Source organism: Lycorma delicatula, chromosome 2 (genome assembly GCF_047948215.1).
Source record: "Lycorma delicatula isolate Av1 chromosome 2, ASM4794821v1, whole genome shotgun sequence".
NCBI lineage: Eukaryota > Metazoa > Arthropoda > Insecta > Hemiptera > Fulgoridae > Lycorma > Lycorma delicatula.
The window spans coordinates 92,854,150-92,880,014 of record NC_134456.1 but is presented as its reverse complement, the minus strand read 5'-3'; the positions used below and the strand labels follow the sequence as shown (position 1 = coordinate 92,880,014).

At 27.8% G+C, this 25,865-nt stretch overlaps 1 protein-coding gene across 1 annotated transcript in view; it reads right to left on the bottom strand.

The window, feature by feature from the left end:
- Window positions 1-12,028: 12,028 nt before the first annotated feature.
- The window catches only part of LOC142319906 (photoreceptor-specific nuclear receptor-like), a 55,882-nt gene continuing 42,045 nt past the window's right edge, over window positions 12,029-25,865 (bottom strand). Inside the window, exons 5-8 of the mRNA XM_075357580.1 lie at window positions 24,264-24,415; window positions 21,247-21,340; window positions 18,555-18,710; window positions 12,029-12,921 (exon numbers count right to left, since the gene is read on the bottom strand). Of these exons, the coding sequence (XP_075213695.1) occupies window positions 12,692-12,921; window positions 18,555-18,710; window positions 21,247-21,340; window positions 24,264-24,415 (632 nt within the window). The 3' untranslated portion in view covers window positions 12,029-12,691. The remainder of the gene's footprint in view (window positions 12,922-18,554; window positions 18,711-21,246; window positions 21,341-24,263; window positions 24,416-25,865) is intronic.

Here is a 25,865-nt window from a genome sequence, read left to right as displayed (position 1 = left end):
AAACTTTTTTTTTAATGATTTCTCTTTTTTATCATAAATTATAATGTTACGAATTGTGACATTTTAAATGATATTGAACATAAATGTAGTTGTGAAAAAATTTATAATTTAAAAAAAAATAATATAAATCAATTAAAAAGAATAAATTATAATTTATTACAAACTGAACTGCAAGATACTGCACAAACAGTAAGGTTATTGGAATTAAGGTAAGAATAACTAATCTAATTACTGTGTTTAGGTGGTTTATATTTCACATAATGTTAAATTTTATATATATATATATATATATTTAAACAAATTTTTATGTATTTTGACAGCTACTGCAATGAAACTTCATGGCTTATCATGTATATTTCTTGGCTTACGACAGTCAAGAAGACTGTTTTTCATATTTTTAACCACTCTAATAATATTTTGAGTATTTATCAGTTAACACTATCAGTAAACAGAACATCACTTGATTTTTTTCATCATTGTCAATAAAATTGAAATGCAACATGTATTTATAATTTAACTCAATTATTCTTTTTGTAGATGACAATTATTCGTTTATAATGTAAAGAACAGCCATGATAAGCAACTGATTTTGTGAGATTTCATCATGTAAAATAAATGAAATAAGAATCAAATTATGGGTGTGACAGTCATCTTTTCACCTAGATACCCCCAAATTTTTTAATTATAATAAAAATGAAATTTATGCACATCTACAGATAGAGAATGGGTTTTGATAAATGAAAAAAAGTGACATCTTCATTTAACATATTATTAATAGAAGATATACTGTGTGAAAATTTACGAGTGGTTTCACAAGTTTTTTTTCTTTTTTGACATGGAAATTCTGTTTAGTCTTCTATTGTTTTACTTATTCTGGTGATGAATTTCTTGCATGACACCAGTTTGAAAATATAATGAAACCACGCTTGCACCTCTTAATCAAAAATTATTGTAGAATACACTTACAAAGTAGATAGATGGTAATAAATATTTCATGAATTTTAAATACCAGAGCAAGCAAAGCACGTGGAAGCCTATATAAAATAGTAAAAATAATACATGATACATAATACATAATACATGATGCAGTTGATACTATATAAAACTTAAGTCTGATGCAAAAAAACAAAGAATATAGACTACTAGTAAAAGGAAGATCAGGTGGTGTATTGATATCCTGTATTGATTTTTGTTACGATTCAACATTATTCTTGGCTGAAAATTTTAGCTCGGCCACATAGGTTCATATAACACACATTCCTGGATGCGATGTAGATCTACTACCACCTATATCAGTGTTTAGTAAGTAAAAATGGACTGCTTAATCATTCCTAATAAATATTTTTATTAGAAAAAGTTCAATGCTACTATAAATTAAATGAATATTATAATTAAAAAAAAAAAATTATTAATTTCACAACCGCTAATGGAATTTGTGTTATTTTCTTTTGTTTCAGGTAACTCAACAGTTCATTTAATAATCTAAGGGAGAGCTGCCATGTAAGTGGCCCTCCTTTCATTGTGGTACTCCCTTTTACTTAGAATAATTTTCTACTAAAGGTACTTTTGTTATTATTGTTATTTGTTATTTTACTACTTTTGTTATTATTGTTTCATATTATAAATTTACATGTTACAATTAAGTTGTGTAGTTTTTAAGTTGATAGTATAATATTCTGATAAAATTGCAGTAGGTCCCAAGTCCCAGTAGGGTCCCCTGATAGGAACATTTCAGGTTTGACATAAATTTTACATTAAAATTACTTAGATAAGCAATGTAGATTAAGTTTATGATAGTAAATGTAAAGTTTTGTATATGCTGTGTATGTTTTTCAGGTACAACATAGATATTATTTTATTTTTACTTAGTTAAGTCGCATCCGCGATCCCAATCCCGAATAGGGTCCCAGTTTTTAACTGGGACACAATTAAGTTGTGTAGTTTTTAAGTTGATAGTGTAATATTCTGATAAAATTGCGGTAGGTCCCAAGTCCCAGTAGGGTCCCCTGATAGGAACATTCCTGTAGGGAATTTTTTGTGTATGTTTCTGTTTCAGGTTTGACATAAATTTTACATTAAAATTACTTAGATAAGCAATGTAGATTAAGTTTATGAAAGTAGATGTAAAGTTTTGTACATGCTGTGTATGTTTTTCAGGTACAACGTAGATATTATTTTATTTTTACTTAGTTAAGTCCCATCTGCGATCCCAATCCCGTTAACTGGGACACAATTATGTTATGTAGTTTTTAAGTTGATAGTATAATATTCTGATAAAATTGGGGTAGGTCCCAAGTACCAGTAGGGTCCCCTGATAGGAACATTCCTGTAGGGAATTTTTTATGTGTACTTTTGTGTATGTTTCTGTTTCAGGTTCGACATAAATTTTACATTAAAATTACTTAGATAAGCAATGTAGATTAAGTTTATGAAAGTAGATGTAAAGTTTTGTATACTTTTGTATGTTTTGTATGTTTTTCAGGCACAACATAGATATTATTTTATTTTTACTTAGTTAAGTCGCATCTGCGATCCCAATCCCTAATAGGGTCCCAGTAGGTTTCCCCATTGATAGGATATAATTTTTTCAATGTATTTGTGGTTAGGTCAAGTTCCTATGTCACATAAAGGGGGAGGGTTTTTAGTCGGTGAGAGCCCGACACTATCGTCTGTTGCGGACGCAGACGGTGGCTGGAAGAGCTTTTCCCTCCTCCTACGCAAAACAAACAAAAAAAAAAAAAAAAAAAATTAATTCATATTATGTACATTACTGATCTTTTTGCCAAGTGATTTTGAGTTGTAGGTGCTGTACTGGGAGTACTTTAAAACGCATGGAGGCGGTGAGAAAAAAATGGTTTCTGATTGATCAAATGTAATGTTGAAAGTGGAAAATGATTATGGAAACTAAAGAAAATTTTGGTTAAAATGACTATCACCATAGTTTCAAATCTGGATTGAAGAAAGGTGAGTACCGTAAATGAGTAATAGAATTTTTAAATGCAGCAAAACATGTATATCTAGAATCGTACATGGTGATTTTAACAAATTTTGGGTGCTGAATTCAAAACTTATAAAATTTTGTGTAATACATCGCACTTTTGGATGTGTACGATTTATTTAGCAATAAATGCATAATCAGTGTTATAACAATATTTCAAAAATGTTATTATTTACGTGTATTCATTTATAATTTGTTTAAATCAGCTAAATTTTTGTTTTATTCAATTACAGATGAATTGAAATATATTCAATACAGTTTTTAAACGTTTAAATCATTGGAACTGAATTTTAAAAATATGTTGACAAATGTTTTCACTTGTCCAAATTTTCAGAATAAAAGTGTAGGTGGGAGTGTAGGAAATGAATTTTTAATGACATCCTACATACTAAATATTTGTAGTTTTTAATAGTTTATTAAAAAAAAAATATAGTTTTCATCTTCTCTGTTGCCTAAAAAACACCAACAATGTCTCTGAAGGACTTCCATGCAGCTAATGCACGTTCGCTAAGTTTATCCTCAAACGTTAAATCCTTAAGCATTTTTTTTATTTGTGGATTGATAAATGTACTCTCCTTGAACTTACAATTACTCAATTTAGGAAAACTTATTGTTAAATGATCATCTTTGTCTAGTGCCTTTACAAAATTTTTCATCGGTCCAAGTTTTATGTGAAATTATGACTGTATGATCTTACCACTCTTAATTAATGATAAATTCTTTACATTTTTTCACCGGGCATAAAGTTCTGCTGGATTGGCCAGTTCTTTACTTAGTAATGACTTTTTGTACCATGACTAGCCAAAAAACAAAGAAAAAGAATATTTTGTAAACCCTCCTTGTAAAGCAGTAAGTAAAGCACAACTTTCAAATCACTGCAAACTTGCCACAAATGGTCAAAATGTTTTTATCGATTCATAAATAAGTCTTTCTTTGATATTTATGAGCAAATTTACCTCCAATATAACAATAAGATGTAACAATAATTTGAGATGATTTGAGCAACCACAAACGTTTGCAGAGGCCATGTAACAAATAAAAATGAGAAAAAAATTTCTTCAGTATTATAAAGAATTTATGTAAATATAGCAAAAAATTAATAACTGTGTGAACACAACACACAGAATAGACAATTGAAGCTAGATGGAATAAAATTTTAAGTTCTGTAGTAGGCAACAACAGATATCTGTATGATGTCATCATTTATGTCTACTTCTCATGATACAACATATACATAATTTATTTATTTGTTCTGTATTAAGCATGTATGCATAATGTTTAAAATTAAAAATACCGAAACTATTCTGAATTGTAACAAGTAAAATGAATTTATTATTAAAAAAATTACAAATTTATGATTTATATAACACCTTTACATAGTAACACACTTTCAATAGCATGTTTGAGATCAGCACCCAAATTACAGTGAGGAAAGTTGTGTAACATGTTAGATACAAAATACATCTACTATTTTTTCAAATCTGATTAGAAAAAAACATTTATTTATGGAGTAGCAAGTTAGGTTAAATAATTTGTTATAATATAAAAATCAACTTTACCCACAATTTTTATTATATCCCTCGCGCATTGGGTCGTTTGCCTAAACTCACACTTGAGATTTTATTGTAATTTAAAATATTAAAATTGAAAACGTAAATAAATATTTGTAATATATTAATACTGCATAAACTGGACGTCATTACTGGAATATAATCAAGTTATGCAACTTGATATCTATTAATTTAAATAGAAAATCATCTTCAAATTTGATATGTTACTTTATTTGTTTATTGTTATAAAAAAAATGTATATAAAATTTTACGAGAATGCTGGTTTTATCAAAAATTGTTGGAAAAAATCTAATATTAGTAAATAAAATGATCAGGGTTGTGGTTATGTTTATTTTGTAAAATGTGTTTAGCATAACTGGATTTATCTTAATAGCCTTTCTTTATACTATTAATATGTTGTTTAGTTCTAATAGAAAAAGAACGGTAGGTCGTAACAATATATTCTGGATGGAGGTTTTCACGTTTTAAATTTTAGCCACTTTAAAGATATTTATTTGGATTTATTATTAAAGTAGAAGAATCGCTATTGTTTATAAAATTTATACATTTTGAAAAAAATTAACTTAAAAAGTAATAGAACTTTAAATACATCTATTTTTGTTATTTTTCTTTTTTTGGAACTAAGATTAGACCAATCGGGTTGGTAGTGATGAACGCGTCTTCGCAAATCAGCTGATTTCGTAGTCTCAAGTTCCAACGTTCAAATCATATTGAAGGCAGTTACTTTTATACGGATTTGAATACTAAATCATAAATACCGGTGTTCTTGCCCACATATCTCAGAAATCGTCGACCCGAGACTGTACAAGACTACACCGCATTTACACTCAAACATATCATTCTCTGAAATAATACCTGACTGAGATTAAACAGAAAAAAGGATATATCACAGTTCTCCCTGATTTTCGTAACCTATTCCGCAAGTGAAATTAATAGAAAAACGCCCTAAAATGCTTCGTTTGTGAGTAACGGCTAATGAAAAATTTCGCTTGGGTTTCAGTAACCCCGGTGAAAGAAGTCGTACTGAAATTTTTAAGACTAAGGGACAGAATTAGAGATTTATATGGCTTTCTAACTTAAAAATCTAATAAAATAGCTACCAAAACTATCTGCAGTAGATTTTAAGAAATCTGGGGTGAAAATAAATTAGGATAAAATCCCCGTTTTTACGTTTGACGTAAAATAACTTTGTTAAATGAGTAATAAACACGTAAAACCTCTAAACAAGTAAAACCTCTAAACAAAACTAAGTGAAGAATTTAATTCTGAACAAAATGGTGCCAATTTAAATCGAATAAAACAAAGAAAGTTTAGAAAAATTAGAATTTTATTTAGAAACGGTACAGTAGATCGTTTGTAATATATTATGTTTATAATAAACATTTTAAAAAAAACCCACCAGTTTAAAAATATTTCTTGGCTCACTTATGTACTGCTTTTGTAGCTATTTATAGATCTTCAGGGCTATACTTAAGTATGTCAGCAGCATCCTTAATGCGAAAAATTAATTCCTCACAAGAATGTAGTTTTTTTTTATACAATATTTTTAAACCGTCCGCAGACGCTAAAAGATCTAAAAGGCTTTAGATCAGGTGATCTTGGTGGCCATGAATATGAACTTCCATGACATCCATTTTTTCAGGTAAATAATGAAAAGTGAGTAGATACATTATAAATTAGGTTTATTTTTTTATCTATTTTTTTCTAACGCAAGTATTTAAATGCCTATTTATATATCTTTGCAGATTTCATCAAATGTAGGATCATCAAGTTAGAGGGAGTGGAGTACAGCACTTATAATTTAAGGTCTCATCATATGATCATCGGGTTCAAGAATTAAGGAGCCAAATTGTCGAATATCATCTGCTTATTAGTTGTTTCATATCACAGTTGTAAACTTCATCAAATTATAATTAGTTTTGTTACTTTTATCGTTCTGTAAATATCAAAGGTCATGATTAACTAAAAAGCTGTTTACAAGGTACTTAATGTAAAAACCATTTACAAATTAACTTAAAAAGATGCATTAATTTAAGAATACAGTGTGAATTCAAGGAGTCATAATACAGTAATGTTTGAAAATATTGATTCTTTTTAATACTGTTATTGATGTATTGAAAATTACTTGACCTAACATAATCGTATGCAAAAACATGAAAAAATTATTTAAATATAAAATTATTGGTATATAATAATTAAAATTAATACAGAAAGTTAGTTTTTCAAGTAAAAAGAAAAAAACATTTTAATTTATGTTTGGTTTCATTATTAAATCTAATGTAATGTTATAAATTCTTATTTGGAAGTATTGTGGAGAAATTTTTCATTAAGATTGTACTTAGTTTTATATTATTTAAAATTAATCTTTCTTTCTTCATTGAAAGTAATATTGTAATTACTTTCTCCATTGAAAATAATTATTTGACCTAACATAATCGTATGCAAAAACATGAAAAAAGTATTTAAATATAAAATTATTGGTAAATAATTATTAAAATTAATACAGAAAGTTAGTTTTTCAAGTAAAAAGAAAAAAACATTTTAATTTATATTTGGTTTCATTATTAAATGCATTGTAATGTTATAAATCCTTACTTGGAAGTATTATAGAGACATTTTTCATTAAGATTGTAATACTTAGTTTTATATTATGTAAAATTAATCTTTCTTTCTCCATTGAAAGTAATATTGTTAATTATTATTGCAAGTACAATATTTTTTTATATTTATTTGGTTAATTTCTTTCTGATTTTGTTGTGTATTAAATTTATATTAAGAAATACTTTATTACTGAAAAACATTTATTAACTTTTATACTATTTATTTATGTAATTATGTTAACTGTTACTTCTTTTACAAAGAAAAACTAAAAATATGTAAAGTGTTAATTACAAATATTATGAAGAAAGATTTTCATGTTGTCCAACAAACAGTATGTTAAGGTTAGGAAACTTAGTTTCTTGTATATCAAAACAAGGGTTTGTTCTTATTTGTATATATAATCGTGAATGTATAAAGGCAATTATAAATGTTTGATATTAACTAATGTAGGACTCCTTCCTGACAAGAATATGTTAAAAAAATATTACATTTTTCAACTGATTTCATTTCAGAATGTAATATAATTGTAAGAACTTATTTCTTATTGTAATGTTTATTTTTTTTGTACAATGAATGTTTTAAAATATTTTTGATGTTCAGACCAAGGATTTACCATGGTTTCCCTTGTTTGTAAGGCAAATGCCAGAACAGTTCATTTTGCTTCCATGGTTTATGCTTAATTTTTTTTGTTTGCTAAATTATAATATAATCAGAATATCAAACAATATTTGTTTCATTGTAACAAAAATTTGTTTGAAAATATTTAATAATAATGAACATGTTATAAAACCGTACAGGTAATTATGTAAGTCTATTTATTTATCTTCACCTTGTATACCTTTATTTATTTACCACTTTTCTATTTGTGTAGGTTCTCAAATAAAATATAATAAAGCGAAAATATTTAAAACTTATCAGCATTGCCTACTACATCTAAAAGTAAATGGGGGGCAGAGGTTTCATCATTTCAACACTGTTGTGAGAACACCAAAAAATGTTGTTCGACATTGCCATTGCACTTACAGTACAGTACAACCACATGAAAGATTAATGACCGTGTTGTATTAATTAAAATTTTTTTTGTCTTCAGTCATTGATTGGTTTGAGGCAGCTCTCCAAGATTCCCTATCTAGTGCCAGTCGTTTCATTTTGGTATACCCCCTACATCCTGCATCCCTATTGCCTGCACAATTTTTCCCTTCTACCTGTCCCTCCAATATTAAAGCAACTATTCTCAGATGCTTAATATGTAGCCTAAAAGTTTGTCTCTTCTTTTAAATATATTTTCTGTATGCTTCTTTCTTTATCAATTTGCCGTAACAGCTCTTCATTTGTCACTTTATTCACCCATCTGATTTTTAACATTCTCCTATAGCACCGCATTTCAAAAGCTACTAATATTTCTTGACAGGTACCTGTCAAGAAAAGATTGTTTTGACTGAAGGCTCGTTTTGCCTGTGTTATTTGATATTTTGTCGCTCCTGCTTCATCCATCTTTAGTAATTCTACTTCCCAAATAACATAATTCATCTACCTCCATAATCTTTTCTCTTCCTATTTTTATATTTAGTGGTCCATCTATGCATTTCATTACTTTTGTTTTCTTCTTGTTTATTTTCATCTGGTAGTTATTGTATAGGACTTATATATGCCATTCGTTGTCTCTTCTAAATCTTTTTTTACTCTCGGCTAGAATTGCTATATGATCAGGAAATCTTAGCATTTTTATCTTTTCACCTTGCAATGTTACTCCAGATATAAATTGTTCTTTAGCATCATTAACTGCTAGTTCTATAAAGATTAAGGAGTAAAGATTAAAAAGTAAGGGGATAAGAAACATCCTTGTCATACATTCTTTCTTACTATGGCTTCTTTCTTTGTTCTTCAATTATTACTGTTGCTGTTTGGTTCCAGCAAATGTTAGGAATTGTTCTTCTATCTCTGTACTTGAACCCTAATTTTTTTAAAATGCTGAACATTTCATTCCAGTCTACGTTATCAAATGCCTTTTCTGGGTTTATAACTGCCCAGTATGTTGATTTGTTTTTCTTTAATCTTCCGTCTACTGTTAACTTGTCTGCTAAAATTGCTTTCCTTGTCCCTATACTTTTACCTGAAACGAAATCGGTCTTCTCCTAACACTTCATGCTTCCACTCTCCTCTCAATTCTTCTTAATTTTCCTCTCAATTTTTGATGCATGGCTAGTTAAGCTAATTTTTCTGTATTCTTCACATTTATCTGCTCCTGCTTTCTTTAGTATCATGACTATAACACTCTTTTTGAAGTCTTGATGGAACTTCCCCTTTTTTGTAAATATTACACACCTCTTTGGATAATCTATCGCTTCATCAACTACACTGTGCAGTAATTCTACAGGAATTCCGTCTATTCCAGGAGACTTTCTGCCATTCAAATTTTTATTGCTCTCTTAAATTCAGAACACAGTATTTTTTCTCCCCTTTTATCCTCTTCAACTTGCTGTTCTTCCTCTATAACACCATTTTATAATTCATTTCCTCAGTATAACGCTTCAATATATTCCACCCACCTATTGACCTCTCCTTTCATATTATAAATCGGTGTACCATCTTTGTTTAACAAATTATTATATTTTAATTTATGCTCATTGCAAGCAATTCCTTTTAAGAAAAGTGACAGTTTTTTAGCATCAGTCTTGGATTTGTTGTGTATGGAGCTTCACTTTGCTTTGGCCACAATCTTTTCTGTACATTATTGTCACACATGATCCATTTTTCATTATCTGCAATAAGCCATTTCAAAAATGATTTGATTCATTCCATTTTAGCAATGATTCACAAACGGAAATTCGACCCATTAACTTTTTTATTGTTGAATCATGTGGCACCCAAAAATAGAGATTTTTTGTAGCTATTCTTCAGATAGTTTAAAACTCTTTCATGGTCAACATTTAGTTCGTTACTGATATCATGATTGCTAATGTGCCAGCAATGTTCAATTTTTTCCATGATTTCATCAACGTTTTCAGATACTGGTTGACCAGAGCAAGGTGTATAAATGACATAAAAATTTCCAGATTGAAAATGCTTGAACCAACTTTGTGTCTCACAATTGATCCTGCATCATGTCCATAAACTTACAAATATTTTTTGCTATCTGAGGTACATTCTTCCCTTCTCTTAAATAAAATTTCAAAATATATCGAATAACTTATCATAACCATCCTTCTTTTTCTGTTTAGTCTCTGGAACCACCATAAGGTGTTACTTCAGAGGATGAATGAGGATGATATGTATGAATGTAAATTAAGTATAGTCTTGTACAGTCTTAGGTTGACCATTGCTGAGATGTTTGGTTAATTGAAATCCAACCACCAAAGAACACCTGTATTCACGATCTAGCATTCAAATCCGTATAAAATTAACTGTCTTTACTAGGATTTGAACCTTAGAACTCTCGACTTCGAAATCAGCTGATTTGTGATAATGAATTAACCACTAGACCAGCCCAGTAAGCTGAATCCTCTTGGTCATGTTATACAAACGTACCGAGATTAGTAATCACTCAGTCGGCCTAAATGCAAAATTTCCATGGTTCATTTCGTACCTCTCGCGATTCTTTAGAACAAACTATACACTCCGTCGTATCATTGTTTAAAATTGACAACATTTACTTTTTTTGTGATATAATCTCTTGCATTGACCAACTTCCCTTTTCGATGAACAATACAAATTATACTCCGCCATATGTCGTAAGGTTTATTCGACTTGAAAAACAGTTAAATGAAATGAACTATAAATTTGTAAATTTAATTCGCAATGAAGTGTTAGTTTTGTACAGTTTCAGGTCAACCGTTCCTGAGTTGTGTATCATAACCATCTAAAAGTACTCAGTGATATGTCATCTTTCAAAAGCAAGCAAGAGTTGACAGATTTGGTTAATATTACTAGCATTTTGTAATCTAAAGCCACTTTTAGAAACCACTTTTTTTCTTTTTTTTAGATTGCAAGCCACCATTTTTTTGTAACAGGAGAATATTTTTTTGAGAATTGAAAGTATATATATATATATATATATATATGTAAATAATTTTTATACAATACATTGTTTCTTGACAGGAGATTAATTTCTTGCTTTGCACTACCTCTCCCAGCCTTTCTTATGGTTTCTGGTGCATGTAAAACATTTTGTTACTTAAAATTCAAGAGAGGCTACTGTCGCCTCTTAGGGTAACAAGAGGGACTGAAGTTATTTTCTCAGAAAATAATGATGTTCACTATGTAGTCAGTCTTTAGCTGAATAGAGTGAAGTTGTCACTTGAAACATTTGTAATGAAATGCATTACAGATATCTGCATTTAGATGTTTGACATCAGATGTCAGCCAGTATTTCAGTAAACTTGGCTGGTTGATATGCAGAGTATTCTTATCCCGGAAGAAGGTAATTGGAAACCAGTGTGTTTATCAGTTCAGTATGTCTGGCTTGTTATCTTGAGAATGAATATATAATTTTTTTAACATAATTTTTATTTTAAGTTAAGTTCCCCACAACTATTTTGGTTATGGGAGTTAACAAATATACAGTCTTTTTAAAGAGTTCTTTACCATTTTTGCCATGGAAATTTTATTGAAATTACCATAGGAAAACTAATTTTTTTTCCAAACCTTTTTTTTGTGGTCGAAAAACGCCTGGGCGTTATCATCGCCTGGAATTTTAATTATAAAAGGGTAAAACAACTCCAAAGTAATAAAACTTTTACAAAACAAACGTAACTTTCAAGGATGAGAGGAAAATAACATAGATAGAGAATAAGAAGATTTTATTAATCATTAGAATAGAAAATAATATTAATATCATTATTAAACTTAGACACAAAGATTGATACTCCTAAATATTGCTAGAATTTTTTCCCTAAATTCATTCACTCACTCACTAATGTCAAATACTCAATAATCTTTATGATTAGGAAGAAAATAATTCATTGACAGTAGTACTATTTACAATAATTCTATTTGTTTGTTTAGAACAATCAGCTCTAAAAGAAAAGAAAATTAACAATTTTCATTGAATTGCATGAAAATTGTAGAAATCTGTTTCAGCTCCAACAAAGTTTTGAACTTCTAGTAAAATTTTTACAAGAAATTTTTTATATTGCTTTATTCAAAGGCATTGAACTTTTAAAAGGGTAAGATAATTTTGCCTTATTTTAAAACCTGATGACAATTGTTGTTATAGCCAATGAAAAATATTCAAATATTTAGGAAAGAAATTATTATGTTGTGTACAGAATTAATTATAATGAAATATAAGTTATGAAAAATATAACTAAAAACTTCAGTAATTTAAAGTTAAAACTGAACTCATTATAAGTTGGGCATGAAATATTTAAGATTTAAGTACATTCTGTAAAAAGTTTTGTTAAATAGATCAGATGTAATCGAGGTTTATTAATTAGAAATATAATTCACAACATTCATTTAGAAAAAAATAATATTTCACAAATTCAGAGCTGATAATGTTTTGTTTTCCTATGGTATTTGTTCAGCCAGGAGCAATATCTGCCAGCAACTGTTCAATTGGCACATTACCTACTGATTTACGGAAGAAAAGTTCTTCAAGACTTTGTTTACTTGGACTTGATACTGAAAGAAGTGATAAAAGTAGTTTTCCAAATCGTGCTTTATGTCTTGTCATGCAATATTCATGCAGCATTATATGAGTTTGATCTTGCAATAATTCAATATGAACAGGTTCTCTTAGTCCTCGAGTTTCTGAAACAAAAATATCTTCAGATAATATAATAAAATCAAAGTTTTTTAAAAGTAGGTGAAGTGGTAATACTTCATACAATCTACATTTTACTCAATTCTTTAATTGAGTTTTATTGATAAAAGGAGTGTTATTAAATGTTCTTTAATGTAGAGAATCCCACCTAGAAGGTAAATGATTTTATTGTTGTTAATGGTGCTTGCATACTCATCTGATTTACAGATCAGATGAGATGCTTGTTTGCTTAACTATTGGCAGAGTTTCTCATGTCCTCTGCCAAAGGTTAGGAGGAACACTAAGAAGCACTCTAGCAAAAGCATTTATTTCCCATGTTAGAGGCAATTTAAGAGGTGGAAGGTAATGGAAAACTACTGCCTACTGACTCTTAAAATTTGGTCAATCTGTTTTGGTTAAAACATTTGGTTGTGTAATTGTGTTCCACTGAAATCTCTGGGGGAAGCAACATGAAAAGTTGTGACAAAGAACTACTAGAAAGGAATAAAAAAAAGATGAGAAAAAATGAATAGGTATAAAAAAAATTGTAAAATCATTTTCATATTTTCTAAATAGTTCTGAAGATTAGGTTACTAATATTTTTTATGCAATTTGTATAACTGCTCCTAATTTATTTATTGCTGAACATAAATATAAAATGCAAAATTAATTTAATTCTTAAAAAGATTAATACATTTTTATTTTAGGTACTTGTATTTCTTTAAAGGGGAAAATAATCTATATTTGATAGTTTTTAAACTTGTAAACACAATATATATTTGTTTAAATTTTACTGGATTTATGTCATCTTGATGGTCACCTCCTAAAATATTATTATTTCTTAGTTTGAATGAGAGAATGCATTTCATTATATTATTGTAAAATAATAAAATATTTTTTTCTTGTTTCCCTTTCATTGTCTGTCTGTTAGATAGTTCTCTCCTGAAATGACCTCCAGTTGCCTCTATCCTTCCATAACTATTGCTGAAACATCCCTCATTATCTTCAGTTTGTCCTCTTTCCTTTGTAGAGCTTTTTTTTGTAGTCTTCCTTTTCTACTTTTATTCTCTAAGCTATTCTTCCACTGTCCATTCTCATTACATAGCCAAACTGAGTCTATTTTGTTAATATTTTTACATATTTGCCACTCTTGCATCAAGTCTGACCTCATTATTCATTCTATATTGCTTTATCTTATCAATCATAATTAAATTTCTTCCTAATAATTTTTTTCTTTTTTAATTGTGGCTGCTTGAATATTTGTAATAGAAGTAAAAATTAATATTTAATATCACATGTATTCTACTTCCTTATCTTTTTTTTGTTCTTTATATCACTTCATAAAAAGCTAATCAAAAACTGGAAATATCTGAACCTTATCAGACCCTCCTGTCAATTTTCAGTTTTAGTCTTCTATTTTTTTCTATCTCATTACCTAAATATGCAAAAAATTTAAATACATTCCCCAGTTTTTATATGTATTTTGTTTCTCATGTTTCTAATTGGATCCAGTTTTTTCTTGCACTTCCTTCTGTCTAGTTTTCTCAATTCCTGTCTGTTTTCTGTTTATTTTTCTCAATCTCTGCATTACATCCATCAAATTACTTTTATATATCCATCTCACTTTCTCAAATATTCTGATGTCATCTGGAAATAACTGTTTTCTCTTGCTTACTTTTGATTTACAGTATGCATAATCAAAGTTTTTTATATCTGTTATTTCAATGATAATCTAATACTAAAGACAGTTATAAATATCTAATTTTATTCAGCTTCACAAATCTTGGCATAGACTCAAGTTGGTTGTTCCTTTGTATCTAAGTGTATGAATAATTGCTTAATTTATTTACTATTTTATTATTTTATAAAAGAGTTTAGTTTAATTTTCACATACTGAATTCAATTTAAAATATGTGCTTTTTTTTAAGCTTATAAAAAGTTCATATAACCACACCGCCTTAATAGCTTCAAATCATTTTATATGATTTTTTCAATTTGTCAGTTGAAACTGCTTTATGGAAAGCAACTATTGTGAGAACAGGAAGTTTACGTATGACAAAATTTACAACAGAAATCATTTACGTCAATAAGACACATTATTGCTGATAACGTCAACTTTATGAAATGCTGTTTTAATTATAAATAGGTATACTAATATTTTTATAAATTTCTTGTGGCTATATTATTTCATAACATCTTTTAACAATTCTAAAGCTTTTCCTCTATTTCCAGTACTATTGATTCTTTAACAGAGTTTTTTCATGATTGATAGTATAAAGCCTTGTCTGTGCCTACAAATAAATAGAAAGACTTTATTTTTTTTATTGCATTCTTAACTGGTAAAGCCAAGTAGTCTTCTTTTGTCATTCTACAAAAAATAAATTTATAACAATTCAGTTATATTTTAAGCAGTTAAATCAGTCAAGATAGTAGGAATCTGAAAAGATAAACTTACTAAGAAAAGTTTTCCTATTAATAAATATAAACTTCCTTAATAGATCTAACTTCTTATTTTTCTTTTATTCTACTATTTAAATTATCTGACATTTACTACTTTCATTTTTTTTAAAATTAAAATTTATAATATTATTATTAATTTTATATAAAATTTATTGTATTGTGGCTAAATAAGTTATGAAACTGTTTTTCTATTTAATGTTAAATTACATAGTTTGTCTGTAACTATTATAATATAATAACAATGCAGCCCTAAAGTACAGGAAGAACTAAGTAGAATATCTTTACATCATGAATAATGTCAGTTAAACAAGTGTGGTGTGCTGTAATGAAAAATGAAATGGATTGTATTGGTTTCTTGGAGGAGATAATTGAGATGACTAATTGACCTGGAATACGTATTGTGGTAATTCAGCTTATCATGAATAATTTAAGTGATGATGCTGATACTCATACTTCAAATTTCTGTAATTTCCCAAACTTTTATAAGTCTGTCCTTGTGAATAAAATTATTAATGTGATTTTGTAATGCATTGGTTGAAACTTTCACCAGTCATCCGTAGTGATGAAAATCGGTGACAATTAATCTGCCTGATTTAAATTGTTCTACAAACTTATAAAAATTTGCACGATTAATACATTTTTTTAGTGTACTATTTTAACATTCAGAAGTGAAATTAGGCTGGTTTTATACTTTCAGAAAATAAAAATCTATCTTGGTATGCTGTTCTTCTACTGTACGTGTTAAGAGGAATTAACATTCTTTAGTAACAAAAGAGATTATAGTAGAGATTCTTTTTGAACAGCTGATATTTTCTTTATCAGGAGTTTCAACTGGAATATCAAAAAATTTCTATTAAATAATTAATTTACTGTTGCCAAACATTTTTAACCTAGTATTTTATATAAAATACACAAGTTGAATACCCCAGAATTTTCAATACCATTATATCTGGTGAGCAACTTCACTATTTGAACCAAGATGATTTGAATTGCAGTTATTTAAGGTCAACTTTAACACTGCTACAATCGCTGCTGCTATTACCGCCATTATTAGTTGTGAAAATGTTGTCAGTTGTAAACTATTTTGTGCTTCAGTGCAGTTTAGTTTAGTTCTTTGCAGTTGTGTTTTTCTAAAATGTATTTTTCAATTAGGAAAAGGGTTCTATAGTGAACATTTATGAGTATTCTGAATAATTTCAAGAAATGTGTTAAATATCTAAAATGCAGAAAAATTTCTTAATAGACACACTGAAACATGTTAATTATTGTTAAAGGCTTCTAAAAACTTTGTCGATGGACAGAAATGCTCAATTCTATATTTCATATCAGGCAAGGCAATTCTATATTTCATTTATAGCCAAACATACCCAGGTATGTTAATTTGTATAAAACTAGGAAATGGATGAGTTCCTCTCTAGTTGTTTGAGTGTCCACTTCCCAATGAGAAAATTGATGTACGGTATACTGTCCCTGGTAAACTTATATTGGGGGGCAATATGTTTCGACCGGATATAAATACAGAAGTGTACTGTGTACAGTTTTTGAAGAATTCTACGTTTAGTTAACAGATCATGAAAAAAGTATAGATTTTTTCAACAAGATGGAGTAGCATAACGATATGTGAATATCATTTGATATTCATTCACATATCAAACAATTCACCAGCAAGTGTTCATACCGCTTTTACAGAAGAACTAACTGTGTAAACAGAAGTAGTCTATGCTTTCCCTATATTTGTTTAGTTGCGATTTTTTCCTTTGGCGCTATTTGAAGGATAGAATTCATGAATCAGATCCACTCATTAAAAACTAATTGAAGTGAACATTCAGCAAAAAGTCAATGACATCAACAACATTTTTTAGTTAACTGTTTAGTTAACAGATCATGAAAAAAGTATAGATTTTTTCAACAAGATGGAGTAGCATAACGATATATGAATATCATTTGATATTCATTCACATATCAAACAATTCACCAGCAAGTGTTCATACCGCTTTTACAGAAGAACTAACTGTGTAAACAGAAGTAGTCTATGCTTTCCCTATTATTGTTTAGTTGCGATTTTTTCCTTTGGCGCTATTTGAAGGATAGAATTCATGAATCAGATCCACTCATTATCAACTAATTGAAGTGAACATTCAGCAAAAAGTCAATGACATCAACAACATTTTGTATTAGAAGATTCTCAATATGGGTTATTTAAGCACAAATGTGAATTGCATTACATTACACAGTACTATTGCTACTTCACAGTGACCATGAATTAGGCAATAAGAGAAAATTAAAAAAAAAAAATATTGTGTATTTGGCAACCAGCAAATAGAAACCAGCATTTTATTAAACAAGTCAATTATATTGAAGTTCTGGCTTGAAGAAAAACGCTTCCATGCTATTTTATATACATATTTAGTTAATATCGAATATTTAAAAACAATATAAAGTTGAAGGCATTATTATGTTCCTTATTAGTAACAGTATTATAAATTATTTTTACCACAAGATTAAAGATACATGGAGTACTGTGTTTTCTAGGTGTATATTTATTTAGCTGATTAAATGAAATAAATTTTTTTAAAATTAATATTATTTTAATTAATTTGATGCTCTTCTATATTGGTATGTTTGATAACATAATTTAAAATATGTTTACTATTGCTGTAAAACAATTTCTAAAAATATTAAAAATCATGGAAAACTTAAGTTCAAATAAAATAGAAGTTATTCTTCAGAGGCTAAGTTTAGGCAGCTTTTTACTCAGTCAAGTTACTGGTAGGACTGTTATTAATGCTTCTGCTTTTAAAAAGCTAGCCAATCTCTTCAGTATGTAGTCGGATAATACATCTGATTTATTTTGTGTTTATTGTTTCAATAAAAAAACAGCTTATTAAATAAACAAATGCAACAGAAATTAATTATAAAAAATATATATTATTGATTAAATAACAGTTTAAGATGATTAACATTTAACGATAATGCCACTCTTAATTCCACTGAAGAAGAGCTACATGGTTGAAGAAGTTCTCCGGATGAACAATTTCAATGTAAGCTGAAAGTGAATCAGTTCATTGATTTTTTCTTGTTACACATTTCATTGTGGTATTCATCGAATAAAAATATGTCTGCTTTATTTAAATTAGAAAAAAAAAATATATTAGACAAATTTTGTATTAATTTCAGAAACCTGCTTTGAAGAGAATCAGAGCCTTCAAACAAGCATATTCAGTGTGATCTACACGCATTGCAGAAAATTTTGTGATTGTCTCTCGTAATTTTCTAGCATCTTCTTCAAGAACTAAATGTCTTGAAACAGGTGCTAAACAGCCACGAACCAGGAAAGCTAAAAAAGTACAAAATAAAATTTGAGTTAAAAAAGTGCTTTCATATATTTATTATGTTGATGGTTAATTCACCATATAAGTTCAAATTTTAAATTAACTTCATAAACTTTAACTTAACATCTAAATTTAACCAACGTGTATGTATTTCAATTTTAATTCTATAAATTAAAATACAAAATCTTATTTTTGGTTTATACAATGTTTATTCTAAAACAATGAAATATTTCTGTGAATATTATATTTTAATAATTATGAATATTATTCTTCCAATGATATCTGATCAAAAATGATTTTCTATGATGTATATCATTAGGCAAAATACATTATGTTGAATTGCAGAAATTGTCTACTGAATATTATTTTTAATAAAAGAAGCACTGAAAAGTGTTATAAGAAAAGTTGTAAGATGAGTAGGAAAGTGAAGGAAGAGACATATTTTAACAAATGTAGAATAGAATTGTTTTTAATAAACAGAAAATAAATGAGTAAATGAGGAATAAATACAATGTTATTGAACGATTGTAAAGAAAATAAAACAGTTTTGAATTTGTAGTTTTTTAAAAACATTTTCATTGATCTAAACTTAAGAAAAATAGTATAAATAACATTACATTAATGCCAATAATATATTTCAGAATTTGAGATATGTTAGTGACACAACACACTATTAGTATTAAATTGGGATACTTGAAAATAAAATCAAAAACTGACAAATTAAAGCAATAACTTGTCATTTGGCTAGTCAAGATTATCCCACTTCAAAAAGTTTTGATTTATCAGAATTTGTATACTGATGTTACATTATTATGTGTGTTACCATATAAAAAATTCATTCTACAGATTTATTTTAAACTCATGTTTTTAAACTGATGTTATGACAACTTCAATGATTATTCTGATCTGGTTGTAAAACGGCAATGAAGAAATTTACATGGGGAATTGAATGTATTGTGATTTAATGAAAAATATGGTTGAATTTTGGTACTATGAAGTATTGTATTAAAAACATAAAATGATCTGTAAATTAACTATAATAATCTGTTTACTAATTTAAGATAAAAGTTATAAAAACTTTGTCTGAATCTGGGTTAACTTTCAGTCAAATCAAGTTTCTTTGAAGATTGCTGTTGGAGAAGTTCTTAGTATTTTCTTGTTATTGGATGTGATACTAATGCTTAGATTGTTTTGAGTATCTTTGTCCACAATGTGAGATTTAAATTTTGTTTATTCTTTAGAATGTTGTTTTTGTGTATTGCCTAAGTGTGTCTAGTTTATTTCATCCTTTATTCTTTATAAGTAAGATTTTCATGGTGTATTTTTTTTCATAAGTGAGATGCACCCATGAAGTAGTTTGTAAAGTGCTTGCAAGTGTTTTGTATATTTATGCAAAACTCTGTCTTGTTAACTTATAACAATTAGACTAATTAAGTTTGTAGGCCCCAAGTAAATGAAATTTGTTTGACTTTTTTGAGTGATTTTTTTCTGACAATGGCATAGGTAAAGTTATTTTCACCTTAAAGTGCACTGTAATTGATTTAAAGACTATCTCGTAATAAAAAGGATTTGTTAAAAGATGGTTTTGGATCTGCCTATCATTTAATCTAAGTTTTGCATAATCTTCACTCTCAACTGAATCCATTTTGTAATAACCATCATTATAAAAATCATGATAACAATTGCATTTCACAAACTGGGGAAATGAATTCCAGCAAATTAACAAATTTATAAATCTTCAAATTTTACTTTTTTTTTAAGTGACAATATTCAAAAAATATATTTTGATGGAGGTTTATATTTTCTAATCTATACATATATACTAAAAGTATTAAATTTTTTCTCTGGGAGAGTTTTACAGTTTTATTTCTCTGTTGTTTCTTCAGTTGTTTACTAAGGCACAAGAACAGCAAAAATAAATTAGTAATAAAAGCGTATGAATATTAAAAAATTTTGCATACTTTGAATTTTTAATATTCTAATATGCTTAGAATTATTATGTATAACATAAACATGTAAAATAATGAAAATATAAAAAATAAACAATCATTATAACTGATTCATTGTCATTACTGAACCAATACACAAATTGCACAATTAATTAACTTACATGACAATATTTGCCTTCAGAAATAGGTAAGTGGTCATCAAAAAAACATGGAATGGTTTAAACATACTTGCTATTTATAAAGATTTTATTTATAATAAAAAACATGACTCACTTTCTAGGTACCTGAAATATAGTTTCAAAATCTTTTCAGAACTGCAATCGATCTGATTATTCAGTAGTATTATCACATTTAAATGTAATGGCAACACATAAATCTTTTAAATAAAGTATTCACTTACGTAGCACTATCTATTGCAATCAGTGTAAGAGATTACAAAGATTTACTATGAAGGTAAGAATATTTCTTTCAATACTAAAGAATTTGCAAAAATATCACTTCAATTATTATTGAAACAAATGATTAAATTTAATCTCTAAAATTGCCATTTAATATATTTTTATTTATTTTTTGTGTAAATGAAAAAGTATACCTTCATCTACATGTAGCATCCACTGAGCGGCACTAAGAACAAATAATTCACTCCATGTTTCTTCCAACAGGGTTGACTGGTCTCGTGGAGACAACTAGAAAATTAATTAATTCTCTGAGCCAAAATACTGCGTCAAGAAATGAATAAAAATAAACTAATAAAATAGATTTAAAAATGTTTAATATTCTTGTAATAGAAGTTATCGTTTTTGTTGAGAAAACTTAATAAAAATGATAACTCTAAGTATTCTTTACAAAAGTAAACACTATTGATAAATATTTATTGAAGGGAAACAGACACCGTGAACATTGGTGACCCTGAGGAAGGCTATTAAGTATGCTGGCTGACAATGATTATCAGTGGAGGCTGAGATAGGATAGAATTAACAATAATTTCATTTGTGAGCTCTTGGAGTTAATATCAGTGACATCTGGAACTTAATCTTGAATTTTTTCTAACAGCCACTTTGGTTCACTATCATCAGAAGACCAGGTGATTGGTTGTGTTTGTTAGCGAGAAGTGAGAATGTGTTGAGGTTCTGGTCCATCATATATTTTTTCCAGGATGTTGTCTGAGTTTATCACTATGGTTTTTTCCTGGATGAAATGTTGATTTTTTGGGAGGTACATTATATTATTGCTACTGCAGAGTCTGCATTTGTATCCCTTGCTGCTGAATCATTCTTGTAAAATGGTGGGTATTAATAACTATTAAATTGATGGAAGGTAAGATTTGACTGGAAAACTATTTATTCCTACTTTTTATCGTTATGTACCTGAGAATAGCTACACAATTTATGGGTGTAATGTGTCATTTATCTATTTCTGCTGAATTTTGGCACTTACAGATGCTGAAGACAGTATAGAGAATAGTCTAAACATGTAAAAGTTTTTCATGTTTTCCTAAAGTATTTTAAGATTAAGTAATTATAAAATTTTACTTTTCTTTAAAATTTTTTTTAACTTTTGCTGAATCAGGATTTTTTAAATTGTTATTAAAAACAAATAAAATTAAAAAAAATTTTCTTCTTTATTTTCAGACCTACTGAGATGGAGAGTTTAACAATTCTTTAGATTTCTCTAGATTAATAAAAAATAAACATGATGACATGAAATGTTAATATTACCGTAGTAAATAACTGCATAAATAGGCAATTGTATAAAATAACAGTTAAACGCACACACTTTTGCCAAAATATTTTATATTCAACTTAGAAATTTTTTTTAAGTCATCCTCACACTAACATTTCATTACTACTTTTCTTCACTTTCTACAAAGAACCCACATACTTCTGTGCAAGCCCTCAGAGAATTTTCATATGAACAGCATAAGTTAAATTATTAAAATCAATCTATTATTCAGTTGAGTAATGATTAAGAGTGTATGCAGAAAGTTTATTTACATAACTCCTATGGTACGTGAAAGACAAATGTAAATTAAATATGTTTGGGTTCAGTTTGTCCAGTTTTTAAGTCATGCAGTTTTTAAGTCATGCATTTTTTAAGATTTGATTATGTTTTTTACCTTTTTATAGAATAGAATTTTTTTACTTTATATAATTCTTATTAGGCATTACCTTCACTTTAACATCAGCAAGCCTGAAAAATATTGTGTTCCTCATGTATACATATGCTTTTCACATATAGTTTGTAATCATTTGTTAATGTTTCATTAGTATTGTTGTTATGTATGCTTATATAATTTTTAATTTAAATCTACGTAGAATAATTTTTAAATTGAGGTAGAAAATGGATAATTGCTTAAGCAGTTTTAATATGAGGTGATCTTATCTTATCAAATTTATTTTTGTATTTTTTTTTATTGGATGAAATTCTTTGGCATTTGAAATGTGTAAATTTTTTTGTTAACTCTACATTCAGCATATTTTTATACTTCTTCTAGACTTCCAAAAATATCCTAAATGCTTATTTATCTTTGATTTTATAATTTTGGAACCTTGTTGTCAAATATTACACCTATTAGCAAAACAGAAATCTTTTTAACTAATAAAAACTCTAGTTTTAATTATCTCATATCTCATATTTTGTGGCATAATATGAGATCATATTTTGCCACATTTCATTAGAGGGATTTTAACATTTTATGCAAATCGAATAGTGAAGCATTTATAGTAGAAATTTATTTTATTGTTTTATTAAGATAATAATTACTATTATCTTTTCTGCTAAGATCACTATAGTTTCTATGTTGAGTACTGTTTACCTTTTGTAGCTTCATTATTTTATTTTTTGTTGACTCATCTCAAAACTATTATTACTTATTGAGTACATTCATTTTTGACAATGGACTGGTTTTGAAGCGTGTCAACATATAGTAAAAAAATGAAGCTAAGTAAGGTAAACAGTATTCAACATAGAAGTTTATCTTTTAATATTTATTTCATTCTGCTGTGAAACATCTCATCTCTTTTCTGCTGCTTGTAAAATAGTTAAAACACCTCACAATCTCATTTTAATAGATCCATTACAGGATTTACTGATCTGCAAAATAAACTTCTTGAGTATAACTTTTGAAATTCCTTTACCCCGGAAATTAAAAAAATATTCAGTACATTTTTTTACATTATAGGCTACATTTAAATCTGGATCTGTGATATACACTTTCTTGTTCAGATACAGTATAATGATCTAAATTTTCTATGAATTTACTCTCACCTTTAGAACAAGTATCTTCATATTCTTAAGTTATTCATAATATAACAAATCAAGACACTTTTTTTCATTTAAAAAAAATAAAAATAAACATCAGAAAGCTGGCAAAGTATTAAGTAAAAAAGTACACAAGGAAGGTAAGTATGATTTCTATTTCTAATATGCATTATATTAAAAGAATGAAAAATACAATTATCTTTTCTAAAAAATACGACATTATGCTTGTAATCATAGAATTATCATGTTAAAATTCAATTAAGGAATAATAAATTCATTTAAAAAATTACTACTATTTTATCTCATTTATTTACTCTATATTTACTTTTGAGTGTAGAAATAACTTACCTGCATAAAGGAGGGAATACTGCGAGCACATTTAACCGATAAAGATAGTAATCTGGCAGCAGACTCATATATGCTCTCGGATGGGAATAAAGCCAGGTAGCTGCTGTTAAGTTCAGTAAAATTAGTGGATGGTGTATGGCATGTTACTGAATCTGCAATATAATATGCAATAATTATTCAAGTATATAGAAATTTATGATATTTATGAAATATTAATGTATCAATATGTAAGTTAATGTATCAACTTACAAAATATTGTTTTTGATCAGTCCAAGATTTAGAGTATGAAAAATAAAAATCTGATTAGGACAACACCTGACTTCCTTGTACGCCGATTAAATTACATATACACATTTAAAAAAAATGAAAAGTACATAAAATTTTCTTTCATTAAAAACTTCTGATATTTTTTCATACTTTTTTTTTGTTATTATTGAATTATTATTCTTTGTAACATTTTTTCTACAATGAGAGGCTAATAATTATTAATAAATCAAAGTATTTAAACTAAAAAAAAAGTTAAAAATAAAAAGGAGATGAAGTTTGATTTGAACCGATGTGCCTTCCCTTGTTAGATCCAAATATTTCATTAAAGTTTTTTGGCTATAACTCTGGAACCAACGAAAACGAGTACCACTTCTGATGTATTGTTGAAAAGCTCTCAATAAGGGCTTATTACTGCAGTTAAGAAAAAGCCCAAAAATCAATTTTTTTGCATTTTGGGCTTTTTTGAACAGTTTTTGTCAAATCAATTGCAATCAAAAGGGGAGGTGCACAATAGATGTTACAACAGTTCTAAATCCAAAATTTCAACATCCTACTGCTAATCATTTTTGAATTATGCAAGATGCATAAGTATGTACATACAGACGTCACGCCAAAACTAGTCAAAATGAATTCAGGGATGGTCAAAATGTATATTTCAATTACAATCTGGAAACCAAAATTTTTTAAGATCACACTATTTTACTTCGTACAAGGAAGTAAAAATTCAGTTATTAGCTTACATAATACATTTTTATTTGTAAAACAATTCATATTACCATCAAACTGTTATTAGTCACACTAAGTCTTCATTACCATGCATGACATGATAGATTTTTATTTTCATATGTAGATAGATGAAGTAAAGCAGTAGATTTCTTTTTTCATTTTGATATGTATAAAAAAAATATATATCAGTGTATAATATTTCCTGTATGCAAATTACTTTTATCGCTGAAACAAATGCAACTACATTTTCAAAATTACCTAACATCACTTCCCCAATTATTCTGTGCTGCAAAAACTTGCAGTAGATTAAAACATAGTAGTATATTTTTCTGACAATCTTTTTCATGCTCTTTCTGTATTATTAGGAGTAAGCCATTACAGAGTTGCAGAAGTAGGTTGTAACAAGTTTTTATATATTATTCAATCATTCATGTTGAGAAAAAACTGAACTCTTAAGTTTTGTGAATATTCTTAAAATTGTAACAGTCTTAGTTATAAAAAAAAACACAAGAAAAAACCGTTTAATTGATTATTGAAGGTTCCTTTATTTCAAAATACAGTCACAATAATAACTAAAAAAAATTTATCTATGGAGAAAAATTCTAAATA